The sequence below is a fragment of the Pseudorca crassidens genome, chromosome 19 (assembly GCF_039906515.1).
Source record: "Pseudorca crassidens isolate mPseCra1 chromosome 19, mPseCra1.hap1, whole genome shotgun sequence".
Lineage (NCBI taxonomy): Eukaryota > Metazoa > Chordata > Mammalia > Artiodactyla > Delphinidae > Pseudorca > Pseudorca crassidens.
In genome coordinates this window covers 18,243,170-18,260,374 of record NC_090314.1, presented here as the reverse complement: position 1 = coordinate 18,260,374, position 17,205 = coordinate 18,243,170, and the positions used below count along the sequence as shown (strand labels likewise).

The 17,205-nt window shown below is 47.6% G+C and overlaps 1 protein-coding gene across 3 annotated transcripts; it reads left to right on the top strand.

Annotated features, from left to right (window-relative positions):
- Positions 1 to 4,410: 4,410 nt before the first annotated feature.
- PIPOX (pipecolic acid and sarcosine oxidase) lies at positions 4,411 to 17,064 on the top strand. 3 transcript variants are annotated; one of them, XM_067714464.1, is made up of 8 exons: positions 4,411 to 4,582; positions 5,787 to 5,935; positions 12,378 to 12,591; positions 12,871 to 13,053; positions 13,559 to 13,705; positions 14,067 to 14,225; positions 14,814 to 14,889; positions 15,188 to 17,064. In XM_067714464.1, exons 1-8 carry the CDS (start codon positions 4,469 to 4,471, stop codon positions 15,316 to 15,318), a joined length of 1,173 nt encoding a protein of 390 aa, XP_067570565.1. In that variant the 5' UTR covers positions 4,411 to 4,468; the 3' UTR covers positions 15,319 to 17,064. The 3 variants fall into 3 exon arrangements, with proteins under 3 accessions (XP_067570565.1, XP_067570567.1, XP_067570566.1); XM_067714466.1 differs by lacking the exon at positions 12,871 to 13,053; XM_067714465.1 differs by lacking the exon at positions 14,067 to 14,225.
- Positions 17,065 to 17,205: the final 141 nt, after the last annotated feature.

Below are 17,205 nucleotides of genomic sequence, written 5' to 3'. Positions count from 1 at the left end.
AGTGAGAAGGGACCCGCAGTAGAACTGCAGGAGCAGACAGAGGCCACAACGCCTACCGCCTTGTGTGCCAAGCTAAGAAGTTGCGATTTTATCCTAATGGGAAATAGGCAACTATTAAAGAATGTTCAGCAGGGGAGTGACTTGTTCAGATTTGCTGTTTAGAGAGAGGATTCTGGCAGGAACACGGAAGGATAGATTAAGAGGGGCAAGGATGGGGTGGAGAGACTGCTTATGAGGTTAATGCAAGAATCTAGGTGAAGGAAGGCAGGTGGACGACCTGGGGCAAAGGGAGTGGGGATGGAGGAGAGGGATGAAAGCTGAGACATGCAATAGGTCTGAAATGTGTATGGAGACCACGTACAGATCCAGCTTTCCTGCTCTTGGTTTTCTCATGCTGGCATCCTCTGCACATTCTTCCCCAAACACCCTCAGCACCCGGCAGGATGGGTCTGCAGGGGCCACTTCCTGGTCGGCCTGCCTGTCTCCTTGCCCCGGGCTCCAGCTCCTTGGCAAAGAGGTGCAGAGGAAAGAGAACAGAAGCCTCTCCCTAGTCATTCAACTCCCAGGTAGGTCTCTCTTATTTATTCCGTGCTCTCTCTCTCTCTCACGATTCGGGTGCTCTCATTATTTCTGAGCTGTACAGCTTGCTGCTTCCCTGGCTTGGCTCTCCCACCCGTGTCTGCAAAGTGTCAATCAAACCATCAGATGAGCAGTTCAGCCTTACATCCTCCACGGCTCTGCCCCAGGACACAGCGGCAATTGCTGACACATGGCAGCGGTGTAGGGCTGCTGGCTCTCCCTTTAGTGGTCTTCCGACCCAGAATGGGTGTTAATGGGGAATTTGAGGAGATCGTTTCTCTCTACCTGCCCCTATCAGGATGGCCACAAGGATGGGCAGCCCTGAGAGAGAGGGGCAGCCTTCAGAAGCCGGTTTGCTTTTCATTTGAAGGTTGGACCATGGCCAGTGTCTGCTTTCAGAGGAGTCGTTTGAAATTCTTAACAAGAAGCAGAATGCTTGAGTCCAGGAATCGAGGGCAGGCTTGTGAAGTAGGGATGGGGAAATGGAGTTGTTATTTCTGAAGTTATATTATATTAAACAAAGAAGATGTGGGATACAGAGCTGCTTTGTAGCTTCCCTGGAGGACAAACAATAAGAAATGTCGGGGGATGGGGTGGGGGGGGCAGCTGGGGAAAACTGAGATTAGAACAAAAAAAGAACTTCCCCAGGCCCCAGAACCGGTGACCGGGAAGATATGAAGCATCTGCTTCCTCAGGGGATTTCTCCTTATCCTTTTACAAATTATGAATGGAAGTGCAATTTTTACAGAATACGGGAATTAATGAGTATTAAGCTCAGTCACCTTGCCAAATTCTCTTTAGATCTTTGACACACACACACGTAACTCATGGTTGTGATCTGTGTGTGTCTATTTGTGTTCTGCTTCTCTTCCTCAGTATGATTTCATATACACAGGTCTGCGGAGCCCTCTGTCCTCACACTTGTCATTTTGAATCCTACCCAGTATTCCATTGTGTCGACGGGCCAGAGTTTGTTCAGCTGTCCCCTGTGGCTGGGTTGTTTCCCATTTTTTTATATTATAAAAGTGCAACTAGGAATGTCTTCATACAAATGTCTTTTTCTTCCCTTGGATATTTCCTTGGGGTACAGTTCCCCAAGTCGAATTTCTAGGTCAGAAGGTTTGAACCATTTTACCACCCTGGAGCTCTCCAGAAAGCCCAGACAATCTGAGTTGCCACCCTACTCTCTCTCCGTCCCCACTGTACTGACAGATTTTATCATTTTTATTTACTTTTGCGCATTTCATAGGCACGTAATTGTACCTTGAAGTTATTTAATCCCCATTTCTTTCGTTGCTAGTGAGACTGGGTGCATTTCCACGTGAGGATTTATAGTCTGCTTCTCCTTTGTGTAAACTGTTCATCTCCTCTGACATCTTATCAAGAGAAATCCGAAGGCTGACCTTATATATTTATATCAAGCCTTTACATACTTAAATAGTCCACTTTTCTCAGTTATGTCTGCCACTTTTTACCGTAAGGAAGCTGTCCCATCGGGAGGTGGATGCTATCTTGTCCCATGTGGGTCAGGGATTGGGGAGAGTTGAGGTGACTTCTGGATCCTAGAGAAATTTTTTTCAGAAGAAAAAGAAATGCCAGTCGTATGGTACCCTCTCCCTGGGCCCCTATCTTCCTAGGAAAGGAAGCCTGGGCTGAAAGAACTGCTAGTTGCCAAGGCCACTCTGGAGGATTCTTTGCTAGGGCTACGCATCTTCCTAGGGTCACATGGATGTCCTGATCTATTATTTTCTCCCACTCACAGTATGGCCATGAGAGAAACAGCAAAATATTCAAATCAGAATCATCATTACAAGTCTGACTACTCCTTGGTATAGCACGGGGGTTAAGGGAACAGGTTTTGGAACAGGCAAACCGAGGTTCACACCTCAGTGCATATGTTTACCAGGTGCGTGGCTTTGGGCAAGTTATAACCTCCGTAAGCCTTCATGTCTTTGGCTGTGAAGTGGTGTTTCAGTTATGGCTGCATAAAAAACTACTTCAAATCTTAGCGGCTAAAAACACCAACTGTTTTATTCTATCTCATGATTTTGTAGGTCAGGAGTTCAGATGGGTCTTGGCTGGATGAGTCTTCTGCTCCACGTGGCATTAATTGGGTCACTCAGTGGTATTTAGCTGGTGGCTGGGCTGGGCTGGAGGGTCCAAGATTGCTTCACTCTGGCTCTCCATGTAGTCTCAGGGCCTCCCCATGTGGTCTCTCCAACAGGTGGTTGGACTAACATGGAGGCTCAGGGGTCCAAGAGTGGGTGTTCCAAGACAAGAAGAGGAAGCTACTTTTAAGGCTTGGGCCAGAAAGTGTCCCAGTGTCACTTCCACCATATTCTATAGGTCAAGCAGTCACAGAGCCTGTGATGGGAACAGTGACCAAGAATTGGGAGCTATCTTTAATGTGACAAAAGTAGGGATAAAAATATTTACACCTAGGACTGTGAGGATTAAAGTAAATAATGCATGAAGAGTTTGATTTATCGGGAAGCTAATGAAACTTCAACCACAGGGCTCCTTAATTGCACAATCTCTTCCAAATCCTAGCACTTAATTTTGTATTCACAATTTTTCTTTTCCTTTTCTTTTTTCTTTCTTTCTTTCTCCTTCCTTCCTTCCTTCCCTTCCTTCCTTCCTTCCTCCCTCCCTCACTTCCTTCCTTCTTTTCTTTCTTTCTTTCTTTCCACCAGGTCTTAGTTGTGGCCGGAGGCTCATCACTTGCAACTCCAGGGCTCTTTAGTTGCAGTTCACCAGCTCCTTAGTTGCGACACATGGACTCCTTAGTTGCAGCTTGTGAGATCTAGTTCCCTGACCGGGGATCGAACCTGAGCCCCCTGCATTGGGAGCACGAAGTCTTATCCACTGCACCACCAGGGAAGTCCCTCTTTTCCTTTCCTTACAGAGGCCCCCCCACAAATTGTATGGGAATTAGGCCTGGGCTTCCCTGGTGGCACAGAGGTTAAGAATCCGCCTGCCAATGCAGGAGACACGGGTTTGAGCCCTGCTCCGGGAAGATCCCACATGCCGCGGAGCAACTAAGCGCCTGCACCACAACTACTGAGCCTGCGCTCTAGAGCCCGCGAGCCACACCTACTGAGCCCGTATGTCACAACTACTGAAGCCCGCACGCCTAGAGCCCATGCTCTGCAACAAGAGAAGCCACGGCAATGAGAAGCCAGTGCACCGCAACGAAGAGTAGCCCCTGCTTGCCGCAACTAGAGAAAGCCTGTGCACAGCAACAAAGACCCGATGCAGCCAAAAATAAATAAATTAAAAAAAAAAAAGAATTAGGCCTTACAAATCCCAGCTCTGTCCCACATGCATGCAAGAGTACTCATTTAGCACACTGCCCTGCACAGAGGGAGCCCTCACTCCAGGGGCCCTCACACCCTAGGCAGATGCCTGGTCTGTACCCTCTAGAATCTCCAAAGGAAATCAGGCTGGAGAGAGGGAGGCCAGCAGGGGGAGGCAGCATTCCGGGTGCCCAGCTTGGTCTAGGAGGCATTGAAATTCCAGGGCCGAAGGCCTGAGACAAAGATCATAATGAGACAGGAAGGTGGCATAGGAAGGATCCATTTGCATGACAATAATTGAGCCAAGAATAGAAAGCTAGAGGGATGCAAGGGTGAGGCTGGCAGCTGAGCCGGGCTAAACCTCACAAATCATACTACCCAGCTCTGCTCCGCAGGGGAGGCGGGGGCTCAGCCCTGTGCCAGGTTTTGGGGGTTGGGAGGAGTGGGGAGAAGGACAGGGCCCAGGGAATTGTGGGAATGCTGGCCAGGTTGGACTTTGCTTTACTCCTCCTCCTTCAGGCTGGAGCCCGCCTCCGCTTGCCTTCTCCTTTGTATGTGGTCTCTGAGGCTGTAGGGCTAACTCAGTGGGCAGGATGGCTGCTCAGAAAGATCTCTATGACGCCATTGTGATTGGGGCAGGCATCCAGGGCTGCTTCACTGCGTACCACCTGGCCAAACACAGGAAGAGGGTCCTCCTGCTGGAGCAGGTACCGTGTCCCCTCTGCACTCCTGACCTCAGGGACTGTCCCTTTCTCCTCCCCCAAGAGGGTTTTCTGTGGGGTGAAGGCCAAAGGGCCTGATCTTCACAAATTCTATGCAATTTGTAACTTAGCTGCCTGGTGTGTTTCATGACAATGTAAAGAAAGTTCCACCCTCCCTAAGACCCAGTTTGGGTTTCTAGGCACATTTCCTCCTTTTGCTGCCTCCCAGATCCTGCTCTTGACCAAGAAGCACCCCAGACCCCATTCTCTTCTTTCTTCCCACCCAGTCTCTTCTGTGCCAAAATGGTTGTCCTGGCCCAGAAAAGTAATCAGTTCTGCTTTGGGTAACCTTAAATAGAGATAATTTGCCTAGAGGGAAAGGCTGATTTGTCAGTCTAGGAGGTAGGATTCTTCCCTGCATATTTCTGGCCTCTCACCCTGGAACCCAGCAGAAGCTTCTGTTTTTTCTGCCACCTCTGGATAATAGCAGCCTCCTTGTTTGATACACAGGAAATAAGACTTAGGTATTTTTTTTTCCTTATAGAAAAGTGACCCCATGAAGTGCAGGCTACTGGCCACTGTACATAGGCCTGGGCCCTGTATATCCGCAGCCTTCCCAAGGCAGGTGCACCCAGCCCACCTTCCAAAGGTTTCTACCCTCCCATTCTGCCTAAATCTATCCAGGCTGGTTTTGGTTTATTCTTCTTGGTAATGAGCTGGATTGGTTAGAAACCTTTTTCATTTCTCTATCAGTTTTCTCAAAGCCTGAGGGATTCCTCGTCCAACCTTTCAGGAAACACTCCATCTTTTGCTAAATCTCAACATGGTTCTCTTGTCCTGAGCAATCTGAAACTACAGAGAAAGAGTCAGCATCAGTTTTCTTGTGCATAAAAATGAGGAGCCTAGACTAGAATGATCTCAAAGGTTCTTTCTGCTTCTCCATGAGTCTAAGTGGGGCAAGGTTGCAGCAGGATGACTGAAGACTAACTCACAGAGGGACTTCGGGAAGTGAATGATGTTAGCAAAAAGGATGCCTGAGTTAGAGCTACTGAAGAAATTCTATCCTGAAGCCAAGTCAGTAACTTGGCCACAAAGGGAGACTGTATGGAAATATTTGAAGAATAAGTGTTCCTTGTTGACAGCACATGATGAGTGGGCTCCGAAAGGGGAGGGGTGACAGCTGCAGTTGTCTCTTGTCCTCCTTCTCCAGTTCTTCCTCCCGCACTCCCGAGGAAGTTCCCATGGGCAAAGCCGGATAATCCGAAGGGCGTACCCTGAAGACTTCTACACCCAGATGATGGCTGAGTGCTACCAGATATGGGCCCAGCTGGAGCATGAGGCGGGAACCCAATTATACAGGTTGGGTTGGTGGGGGAGAATCCCTTGGATCGTGGGGCTCAGCACCTGGGGGTGCTTTTATTATGCAAGAGGGCGGTGCCAGGAATACCTGACATGCAACGGAGGGACATGGGGCCTCCGGAAGTGCCAGACACGTGGAAGCATTCTGCTTGCTGTCCTCATGGTCACCCGACAGGTCCAGCTGGCTCTTGACAGTCTCTGAGTTCCAGGGCTGGGGTTAGACCATGTGTCCAAGGCTTGCAGAGGTTGTTTGGGGAAAACTGCTGGAAAGACACTGGGCAGATGCTCAGAGCTGGAGTTTGTATCTACATCTCCGTGGAACCGTCAGAGAACCTCTCAGGGCAGGGATTGAAATAGAGGAGAAGGCCTCTGCCTGATTCTTTATATTTCTACTAGTATCACAAACTTTAATGCTGGGTCTTCTCCCCCAGAACAACCCTTATAAATCCATTTGATTCTCTGAATACCTCCTCCCATAGGAGCAAATGGGGATGCTCCTCAGGCTGCATTGCTGACCAGGGAGTGAGCCTGCAGCTATTTCTCTGTTGCCTGCATGGCCTTCTCTGACCCTTAAGACCCCCCCTCACTGACCTTTCAAATATTCATGGGGAAGAAGGCAGACAACCCAGGAGGCAAAGAGAACTTTTACCAACCATGCTACCATCCCTCCCGCCTTCTCTGTGGCTCTTAACTGAACTTCCTACAAAACCACTGCTCGACCCTACAGGGTGGCAGTTATTTTAATGGCCAGGAACCAAGAGGTTACTGTTCTGTTGCAAAAACACCATTAACTTAAGAACAAAGTGAAATCCATTATGCAAATACAGCTAGGGCAGCTAATTACAGATTTATTCCAGACGCAGCTAATACACCCAGCACCCAAATAAAGGAGCATGTCTTGCTGAGGCGTGGCCTGGCAAAGGAACCTCTCTCTGTCAGCCATCTGTGAATACTGCTGAGTATCTTGTGTTAAAAGAACTGCTGAGGCCTTAGAGGGCACACTTCATCCCAGCAGATAAGGAGGCAACTAGAAGATGTTTGGAAAGTGTCTGGAATCTTTCAGAGGGGAGACAATTCTGGAGTCAGACAGGCTTGAATTTGACTTTGTGCTCTACCTCTTACCAGCTGTGTGACCTTGGAAAAGTTTCTGTACCTCTCTGCGCCTCATTTTTCTCACAGGGCTTTGTGAGGATTAAACGAGACTCTTGGCACTATGCCTAGCACTTTTGAATAAATGGCAGTTCCTGCCACTTATTCTGGGTCAGCTGTATCCTATCTCCATTGAGCAAGGGGGGAAGAAAGGCAGAAGGAGACAGATGGGATGCAGCAACCATGGACATCGAGGGGAAGGGCTGCTGGAGAGAGGGAAAGGGACCCTTGGATAGGAGAATCTCATAATCTCACAATCCCTCTCTTTGGCAGGAGGACAGGAATTTGGAAGGGCTTTGGAACCAGGCAGCGCTGGCTCTAGATATCATCTTGCTCTGACATATTTAGCTGTGTGGTTTGGAGCAAGCTGTCTAACCTCTGTGAGACTCAGTTTTCTCATCTGTAAAGTAGGGGTAATAATATCTATTTCCTGTGTCTGTTGTGAGGATAAAGTTTGTAAAGGGCTTGCAATAGTGCCTGACAAATCATCATCATCATTATCATTATCACTGCGTGTTTTAGTGCTTAGAATGAGAAACTAAGGCTGTTCTAAAAGTACTTGATCCATGTTAACTCATTTAATTCTCCCCACAAATTCATGAGAGGGTTGCTACTGAGTAGTCAGGGTCTTAACCTGTAGTGCAAGTCACAGAATTACTCAACTTTCAGTCTAGAACAGGGTTTGTCAAACTTTTTCTGTGAATGGCCACATAGTTTTACAGGCTTTGCAGGCCATATGGTCTCTATTGCAACAATTCAACTCTGCCAGCAACTCAACTGTGCCATTGTGAAAGCAGCCACAGATAATATGTAAACAAATGGGCATGGCTGGCTTCCAATAAAACTTTATTTATGGACACAAATTTCAGATAATTTTCATGTCATGAAGTATTCTTTGGGACTTCCCTGGTGGTCCAGTGGTTAAGAATCCGCCTTCCAATGCAGGGGACGTGGGTTCGATCCCTGGTCAAGGAACTAAGATCCCACATGCTGCAGGGCAACTAAACCCGCGTGCCACAACTAGAGAGCCCGTTTGCCGCAACTACAGAGCCCACATGCTCTGGAGCCTGCATGCTACAACTAGAGAGAAGCCTGTGTGCCACAATGAAAGATCCCACGTGCCACAACTAAGACCTGATGCAGCCAAAAATAAACAAACAAATAAATATTTAAAAAAAAGAAATATTCTTCTTTTGCTTTTTATCAACCATTTAAAATTGTAAAAACCATCTTGGCTTGTGGGACAGACAAAAACAGGTGATTTGGCCCCTGGGTCATCGCTTGCTGCCTCCTGATTTAGGAAATACCACAAACTGGTTACCTTGTCCATCCCCTGTTTCCAAACAAGTTCATGCCTAAATCATCCCAGGTCAGAAGGCTGCTAACATACATTTAAAGACTGGGACATATCATAGCTCCTCTTAAAAGACTATCCCTATGCTTTACAGCCCCAATTATGGAAAATGAAGAGTAAAGTGAATGTTCTTTGAAAAATCTTTGAAGTTCTATATAGTGCTAGGCATTATTATTGTTGTTGTTGTTGTTATTATTAGCAAGTCCTTTCTTATGGCCAAACTAATTTACTCAGGCACACTAATTTATTTGGTTCTTTTACTTAGTAGAGACACAGAACAGATACTTCCTATTCCAATTCCTTTAGCTTTTGTTCCTAATTCTGATTTTCTAAATGATTCATTAGCTGTGTGATTCTTATTCTCCTAGGTTCTTCTGGAAGAACCAGCACAATATCATAATTGAACTGATAAATATGAACATATTAACTTAATGATATCTGATGATGATTTAAAAAAAAAAAAACCTTCAGGAGTTGATAAGGTGGTTGTCCAATTCTCTTCATTCTGTTCTGCTGCTTCCTGTGACAGAGGCATACTAAATATGGGTGGCTCAGGATATTTGCATATATTCTGGGAACAGACGATGACACATGTGTCAGATCACAAGGTCTGAATCTTTTGTGATGTGTACAGCCAGGATGCTGATACCAAGAGCAAATCCCAGCTCTGTGGCCCATCTCTTTCCTGCCCCACCTTCTCCCTTTGAGTCCTACTATCTAGCTCCTGACCCGGGCTGCCCCTGCTTAGCTGACAATATCAGACAAGATCACAGCCGTAGGCAGTACAGCTGCTGCCAGAACCTGGTGGCCCCCTGCGCAGCTGCTGCTTCCTGTGTCTGCGAAGTGTCTGGCTTGTCAGCCACATCCCCTCCCTGGAGCAGTCTTTGTTAACCAATTCCACCTCGGCCCACTGAGCAGAAGATGAAACGCCAAGAGCTCCTCCCAAACCAACAAAGACAGCAGCCATTACCAAGTCCCTGTTGGAGTCTCTTCCCCAAGGTGACTCTGAGAGCTGGCTTTCCTGGCACTTTTAACCCAGAGCGGGGAAAGCTGGAGCTTGGGATGGGAGATGGCAGATGCAGGGAGAGCTGTCTGCCCCTCCCAAATCCTCCCCACTCCATCCTGCCTCCTGTCCTGCTATAGTAACTGGTGGAAATCCCTCATCACCAACTCCCTACATCATGTCTGAGGCTTTAGTTGGGCCATAGAGAAGTCAACAAGGCCCTTGGGAGGAATCTTCGATTATCTCTTCCTAGGGCCGGATCCAGCTAGGGTTGGGAGGAAGGCACAGTTAGTACCAAATGCTCTGAAGGTGTTCTGGGACTTGGGAGCTGCACTCTTTCCAGGGATCCCCAGCACCCCGGCCTCACTACAAGGTGCCGTCTTTCTAGACCAGCCCTGACCGCTCATTTCCTGGTCTTTTTTTTTTTTTCCTGCAATGCCCTTGTCCCTTCTCACCCTCCTCCTCCTCAAACTTCGTAGCCTGGATCTGAGCAGAAAAAGAGGAAAGGGAGGCCCAGAGCATAGGGGTGAGAAATTGATGCAGAATGAGCAGACTGTTTATTGGGATCTAGGAAAAGCCATTAAGAAAATAAGTACTTAAATGATTTTCAATCTGCGCATGGAAGTCATCTATCTTCATACTGGGGGAAAAAGGCCCGTTCTCTGATCCCGGTTTTGATTGACTGCTTTCCAGTTCTCTAAGCATCTCCCACAGGAGCCTCTCACCTATTTCCCATAATGACAGGCCTTTGCATTTCCAGGCAGTGTTTTACATTTATTTCCGATTTGCTCATAATGGTCAAAAATCTCTCTCCGATCCAAGGCATTTCTCTGGCAGTGCATGGTTTCCCTCAGGCCAAATGGTTCAGCTGTGATCCACGGAAAATGAGAATTTCCCAAACGCACCTCCGGACTAAGGGAGGGTCCAGCATCACAAATTCAGATGGAAAATTTCCCACTGTTAGATCAATATCTGGGCTGAGAAATAAATGCCACAGGGGCAGAGAGCTGGAGCAAAATGATTACAATTGGCACAATTACATTCACCAGCAGAATCAACTTGCTGATTACTCCTAGGGATAGGGAGCTCCCGCTTCATCCACCGCAGGACGGCTTGGGAATTAGAACATCACTCAGCATTTCATAATTCAACAGATTTGCCCGTTGCTTTGGCGTGAGTTCATTTCCTCCATATAGTACATTCCTGAAAGAGGAGTTCTTATTTCAAGGAAAGAAGGAAGGAAGGAAGGGAAGAAGGGAGAAAGGAAGGGAAGGAAGAGAAAGTAACTGAATCTCAGAGTATGTGAGAGACCAAGGCTAGTATATTGCAGGCAGAGGTTAGAATATGCTGCTCTGGAATTTCCGGGCCAGGGATCTGACATTGTGACTGCTAAGGTGAGGTCTTTCCCAGAATTCTACACAGCTACAACCTCATCAGGTACAAAGGGCTCAAGAACGTACGCTTGGGTGCCTTAATTATCCTGTTGACCAAGGAGTTTACTAGGCAAATTTTCATTAACTGAGAACCAATCTGAAGTTCTTTTGGGGCCACAGGAAAAAGACAGTCTGCTGGCTAGTGGGGGTTTCTACAGCATCTTTCCTCTGTTGAGCTTTGAAGAGGCAGAGGCGTTCACTGCTTTCTCACCAGTGGTGAATGCTGGGTAGGCGGGGGCCATGGCAAATGGATTGGGCATGCTGCGTGGCTCTGTGTACTGACACTGGCCCCAGGGCCCGCTGTGTCCCCACCCCCTCCCAATCTTCTCTTTAATCCCCCCAACCAGATAATGTGGGATTTGGAAGCATGTAATATCCATGAGACTCCATTATAGGCTATTACGAGCTTTATATACAGTACCTGGGGGATGTGTCGGGCTGATGCTTGTCACTGTGGCTGCTGAAACCGAGAGGGACTACAGGAATGGTCCCAAGGGCCAAAGTGACCCTTCTATTGTTTTGATCAGTTACCCCCAAAAGGGAGCTCTGATCTCTTGTGACATAGAGATGGAAAGCGTTAAAGAGAAACAGCTCTCATTCTCTTATGGTGGAAGAAACACAGAGGGATGTATAGGGAGAACAAAAACATTAATCGCTGAATTAATTGCTGGAGTCCTAAGAGGCCATCTCACCTACTGGGGTTTCTGCATGAGGGCACTATTGGCATTTGGGTGGGATCTTCCTGAGCATTGCAGGTTTAGCATCCCTGGCCCCTGCCCACCAAATGTAAGTGGCAACCCCCAGGCATTGTGACAAGCAAAAATATGATCCATGCCATTTCCACAACTCCCCTGGTGTGGAACCACCAACAGTCCAACAGTCATGTGTTACAGAGGAGGAATCTGGGATCAGCGAGCAATCAGACCAAGGTCACAGAGGGGATGCTGGGACTGGACCCAGAGCCAGAGCTCCCAACTTAGGACCCTTTCCACAAAACAGGCAGCCTCTGAGAAGGAACTGAGAGATAGATCACAAGAAGAGACAAAACATTATATGACAAGAAAAAGGAACAGGGAAAAGAAACAGCAGGGAATTGGGGAGGGGAAAAGGGATAAAGAATTGAGATCAAAACAGTGAGTGGGGTCAGGGGACTGGAGGAAAGGGAAATCTTATCAAGTTCATTGAACATTTACCACCTTCTAGGTGTGGAGATAAAAGAGGACTTAGGGTCTCTGACCTCAAGGGCAGGATGGATCCTGATGAGGGAAGATGGAGGGATAAGCAAACCAATAGTGAGAGCCAAGGGCAGACTTGGGGTTGGGCTGGAAACCAGCACAACAATACTGGACTGTTACAACAGAATGTAGATGTCTTTGCCTGTTTTTTGAATGTGAGGCCAGGACTCCCCTTGATGCCTGGTCTGGGCCCCTTGCTGAAAAATGACAGAGAAGGCCCAGGGCCCGGACGCAGACTCTCACTCAGGTGTCTTTTTTTTTTTTATAGGCAGACTGGGCTACTGCTGCTGGGAATGAAGGAGAATGCAGAATTAAAGATAATCCAGGCTACTCTGTCTAGGCAGGGAGTGGAACACCGGTGTCTTCCATCTGAGGAACTGAAGCAACGTTTCCCCAATATTCGGTTGGCCAGGGGAGAAGTGGGGCTCTTGGAAAAGTCTGGAGGAGTTCTCTATGCTGACAAGGCGCTCAGAGCCCTTCAGGTGATACCGTGCAGCATTAGGGGCACTGCAGCTCCTGCTCTGGGCATCCTGGGTCCCCATCAGCCATCCCCTGATGCCCAGTTGGATGACAGCCTTTGCCCTGCCAGCTTTAGTCTTGACTTTTTGGACTGGGCAGTTTTATATACCCTGCTAGGCCTCACAATATGGGAGAGGAGATCTAGATTCTGTCCTCTCTTTTCTGCACTCGATGAAGGATTCTTTGTCCAGGGTGAACCACATACATAACTGATTTGCCCTTTCCTGCTCCTGCCCTTTCAGGATGCAATTCGACAGCTAGGAGGCATAGTGCATGATGGAGAGAAGGTGATGGAGATAAAACCAGGGCTACTGGTCATGGTGAAAACCACCTCCAGGAGCTACCAAGCCAAGAGTTTGATCATCACAGCAGGTCCTTGGACCAACCGGCTCCTCCGTCCCCTGGGCATTGAGCTGCCTCTCCAGGTAGAGGGAGCTGAAAGCCTGAGAGGTGGTGCTTAAGAAAAGAAGCCTTGGACCCAGATGGACTTGAGTCTTCCATCTGCCACTTGCTAGTGGATGACTTTGGGCAAATTTCATTCATCTTCACCTCACTTAGCCTCAATTTTATAACCTGTAAAGTGGGGACTAGGGCTGTTGGAGAATTAAATTAAATTTTATATATATATATATAAAACCTAAGGAGATGGCCTGGCCTATAGTAAGCACTCAATAAACATGAGGTATTATTAACTCCTGGAGAGAGAGAGAAGTAGGCTGGATGCAGTTTTGGGAGAAGATTAAGAATAGGGGAAGAGACAGATTCAGCAATTTTTATGCATCATAACATAATGTAACATGTAAATGACATAAGAATTGAGTGAAACAAAGATGGGTGAGTTAATCAGGGCATCTGGGCTTATATTAAAGGGCTACGGGACCCCAGAAATGCTTTCTCCCTTCATTTCCCACTTCTTCTTCCTGCTCCAAGACCCTGCGGATCAATGTGTGTTACTGGCGAGAGAAGGTTCCCGGAAGCTATGGTGTGTCCCAGGCCTTTCCATGCTTCCTGGGCTTCGGCCTGGCTCCTTACCACATCTATGGATTGCCCTCCGGAGAGTACCCAGGGCTGATGAAGGTGAGCGGAGAGGCCAAGAGAAGGCTAATAGGGGCCCAGGCAGATGTGGGGCAGCTATTCTAACTTTCCTCTCACCAGACTCCCTCAGATCCCAGTGGGCAGGAGCAGGAACGGACTTCACTATTCACTATGCGCAACACAAGACCCCTGGCTGTCCTGGAGCCCTTCCTTTGCAATCATAGGGTTGGCGGGGGAATGGACAGCTAGGCAAACTCATGTGGCAACAAACAGCATCTGTCAGGACTGGGGAAGGCTGGGATGATGGATGGGGTGCATTCTGTGTACAACCTGCCCCCCTGGGTTGGGGGTGGTGTGCAGGAGGCCAGCCATCCCAGCTCACACTGCTCTGATCGGGAGCCAGGTCTGCTATCACCACGGCAACAATGCAGATCCTGAGGAGCGGGACTGCCCTGCAGCTTTCTCAGACATCCAAGACGTCCACATCCTGAGCTGCTTTGTCAGAGATCACTTACCTAACTTAGAGCCTGAGCCTGCTGTTATGGAGCACTGCATGTACACGGTAAGGGTGTGGGCAACTGGGCCAGGCTCTCTTGCAGCCCTGGAGAACAGGGGAATGAGACAGACTGGCCTTGTGCCGCTCAGGCTGGACTCTACCTGACCCCTGACACAGTATGTGACTTGAAACAAATGAGCTCATTCCTGCGGGTCAGTTCACCTCCACCAGAGAGGGCCCACTAGAGGTTATTCGTATTCTTTTTCATTAGGAAACTAGGCATACGTCTGGCAGTCCTTCACTATATTTCCCAGAAGAGCTCTAAAAGAGTTTTTGGCAAGATGTTCTAGTTGAGCAGGCCTTAGGGACAAAGAGAAGAGACAGATGTCACCAGGGCCTGAGGCGTCTTCGCTAAAGTTACTTTACACGCGTTAACTGAGCACCTACTGTGTTCATAGCTCTACATGAGAAGAGACAGATGGACAAATGAGAAAGACTGGCGTACCCTAGGGCACTGGCATGCAGAAAGCATTCCTGTGCCCCATTCCTATTCTTTCTGGAAAGAAATCCAGCTGAGTCTCCTCCCCTCTGAGCCTGCAATTCTTCTTCCTCCCTCTATCCTCAAAGGACACAGGTGTGATTGTTTCTTTCTAGAACACCCCTGATGAGCACTTCATTCTTGATCGACACCCAAAGTACGACAACATTGTCATTGGTGCTGGATTCTCTGGTGAGCCTGAGCAAGGGAAGACGGGGTGCCTTAAAGATGACCCACCTCAGTGCCAGGCAAAATGGTGTTTTTCATGCTTTTAGTTGGACAGAGAGGGGCCAAAGCATAGACCTTGAGTGTATAAGGGGGTTAAGAGGGGCTATCAGAGAAGAAAGGGTTCTCACGGTGGGAGGCAACTTCCAGCTTTGGGATGCGACCAATGGGGAGGTTAGCTCTATCTGGGGACTGTGTAGGGGACGTCCAGGGAGTCCAGTACCTGTCTCTGAGGATGCCTGACCACCTGTTCTCCTTTCCCTAGGGCATGGGTTTAAGCTGTCCCCTGTTGTGGGGAAGATCCTGTATGAATTAAGCATGAAATTAATGCCATCCTATGACTTGACACCTTTTCGAATCAGCCGCTTCCCCCGCCTGGGCAAAGCCCACATTTGACTGGCCAGCTGCTTCCCTTCTGTGCACAGGAGCTCGGAACAAAGCCCTCTTCTGGGAAAGACTTCTCAGAGGAAGGAAGTGTCTGTGAGATGTTATCCTTTTTTCTTGCCCCTCTTCAGTTCCCCATAAACACCAGCTGATTGAATTTACCTTCTTTCCCTAGCCAGCTCCCCAATCCCACACTTTTTTTGCTTCAGAAGTTAAATCAGATATTTTATGATCACAGAGTAGCAAGGACCTTGAAGCTGGATCTCTCAATAAGGAGGGGGCATAAGGACTGGCTCAGGAGACCAAAGCAGTTGTTAAAATTCTCTTCATGGGGGCATTTGATGAATTTGGGATAGATTTGACTAAGGCTGCCTGGGGGAGAGTAAATAAGATGATCTGTAGACCACTAAGGCCCTTGGCATTCCTGTTCATAAAACTAGAGCCACCCTCTATCACAAACTCCTGTAAAATTTGGCTCATCTTGGGTGCACAGTAAATGTTTGTTGCAAAAAATGTGTTGAACAAACAGATAAGTAAATGACTGCATTGCACGAAAGCCTGTGGTGGGCTTTATTTTCCATGTGACCTTATTTCTTATAGACTTTAACTGTCTAAATTAGCACCACAGAATCCATTACCCCAGGACTCCTTGGGGTCTTTATCCCCTCAGTGCACCACACCCTCTTTCTCTGGATTCTTTGTTTGGTTCTCATCCTCTCTCTGGTTCTATAAAGATGCTCAGCTCCCCAGTCTCTCATTAAGGTGTATTGTCAGGTCTTTATGAAGATGGAGCTGTTCTACCAGAAAGGAAGAGAGAGACACACTCGCTTAGAAACCCTGTTCAATGTTTGAATGTTAAATGTGCCATTTTATTATCATTAGGATTGCTCCCACTTAATGAAACGGCATTAACACCCAGTCGGCTGGCCTCCTTGCACTAATTGCTTTGGAAGGAAACAGGCTCATAACTGCCCCAGGGTGGGTGGAGGGGTGAGAGGTGTAAATAGAGACTCAAGCAAGGCTGAGTGCACTCAGATGAAACCCAAGCAGGAGCATTTCTAGACAGGGCCAGTTTGACCCAAAAGAACAGGAGTTAAAGTGCTCTGGGGAGAAAAAAACTGGGACTGGGTGGGGTGGAAATGTTCGAAGGAATCGCTGAGAGGGGAAGAGTGGGAAATGGAAATAAGAGTAAAAATATTCCCAAAGGAAATAACAACACAGAGGAAATTACTCTTCAATTGCCTTATAGGCCTAGGCACATGGATTAGTACTGATTTCTCCTGGGAATTATAAAAGCCAGCCAATCCTGTCAACCCCATGCCAAGTCTGCTTCTTGGGTGCTCTCACTTAGTTCCCTGAACCACAGCCTCTGTAAAGTGGGAATAATCCTATCTGTAAAACGGGAATAATACTATTGATACATTCCATGGATCAACCTTGAAGACATAATGCTAAATAAAATAATCCAGACATAAAAGGACAAGTATTGTATGATTCCATTTGTGTGAGCTACCTAGAGTAGTCAAATTCATAGAGACAGAAAGTAGAATGGTGGTTGCCAGGGGCTGGAGGGAGGGGGGAATAAGGAGTTATTGTTTAATGGGCACAGAGTTTCAGTCTGGGAAGATAAAAAAGTTCTGGAGATGGATGGTGGTGATGGCTGCACAACACTGTGAATGTACTTAAATGCCACTCAACTGTACACCTAAAACGGTTAAGATGGTACATTGTAAGTTATGTATATTTTACCGTAGTAAATAAAAAGGGAATAATAATACTGACCAACTCTACAGGAGTGTGTGAGGATCCAATAAGATCATTCATTCATTCATTCATTCAACACACAAATATTTGTTGAGTTCTGCTGTGTGCCAGGCACTGTGCTAGGCATGGTGGATG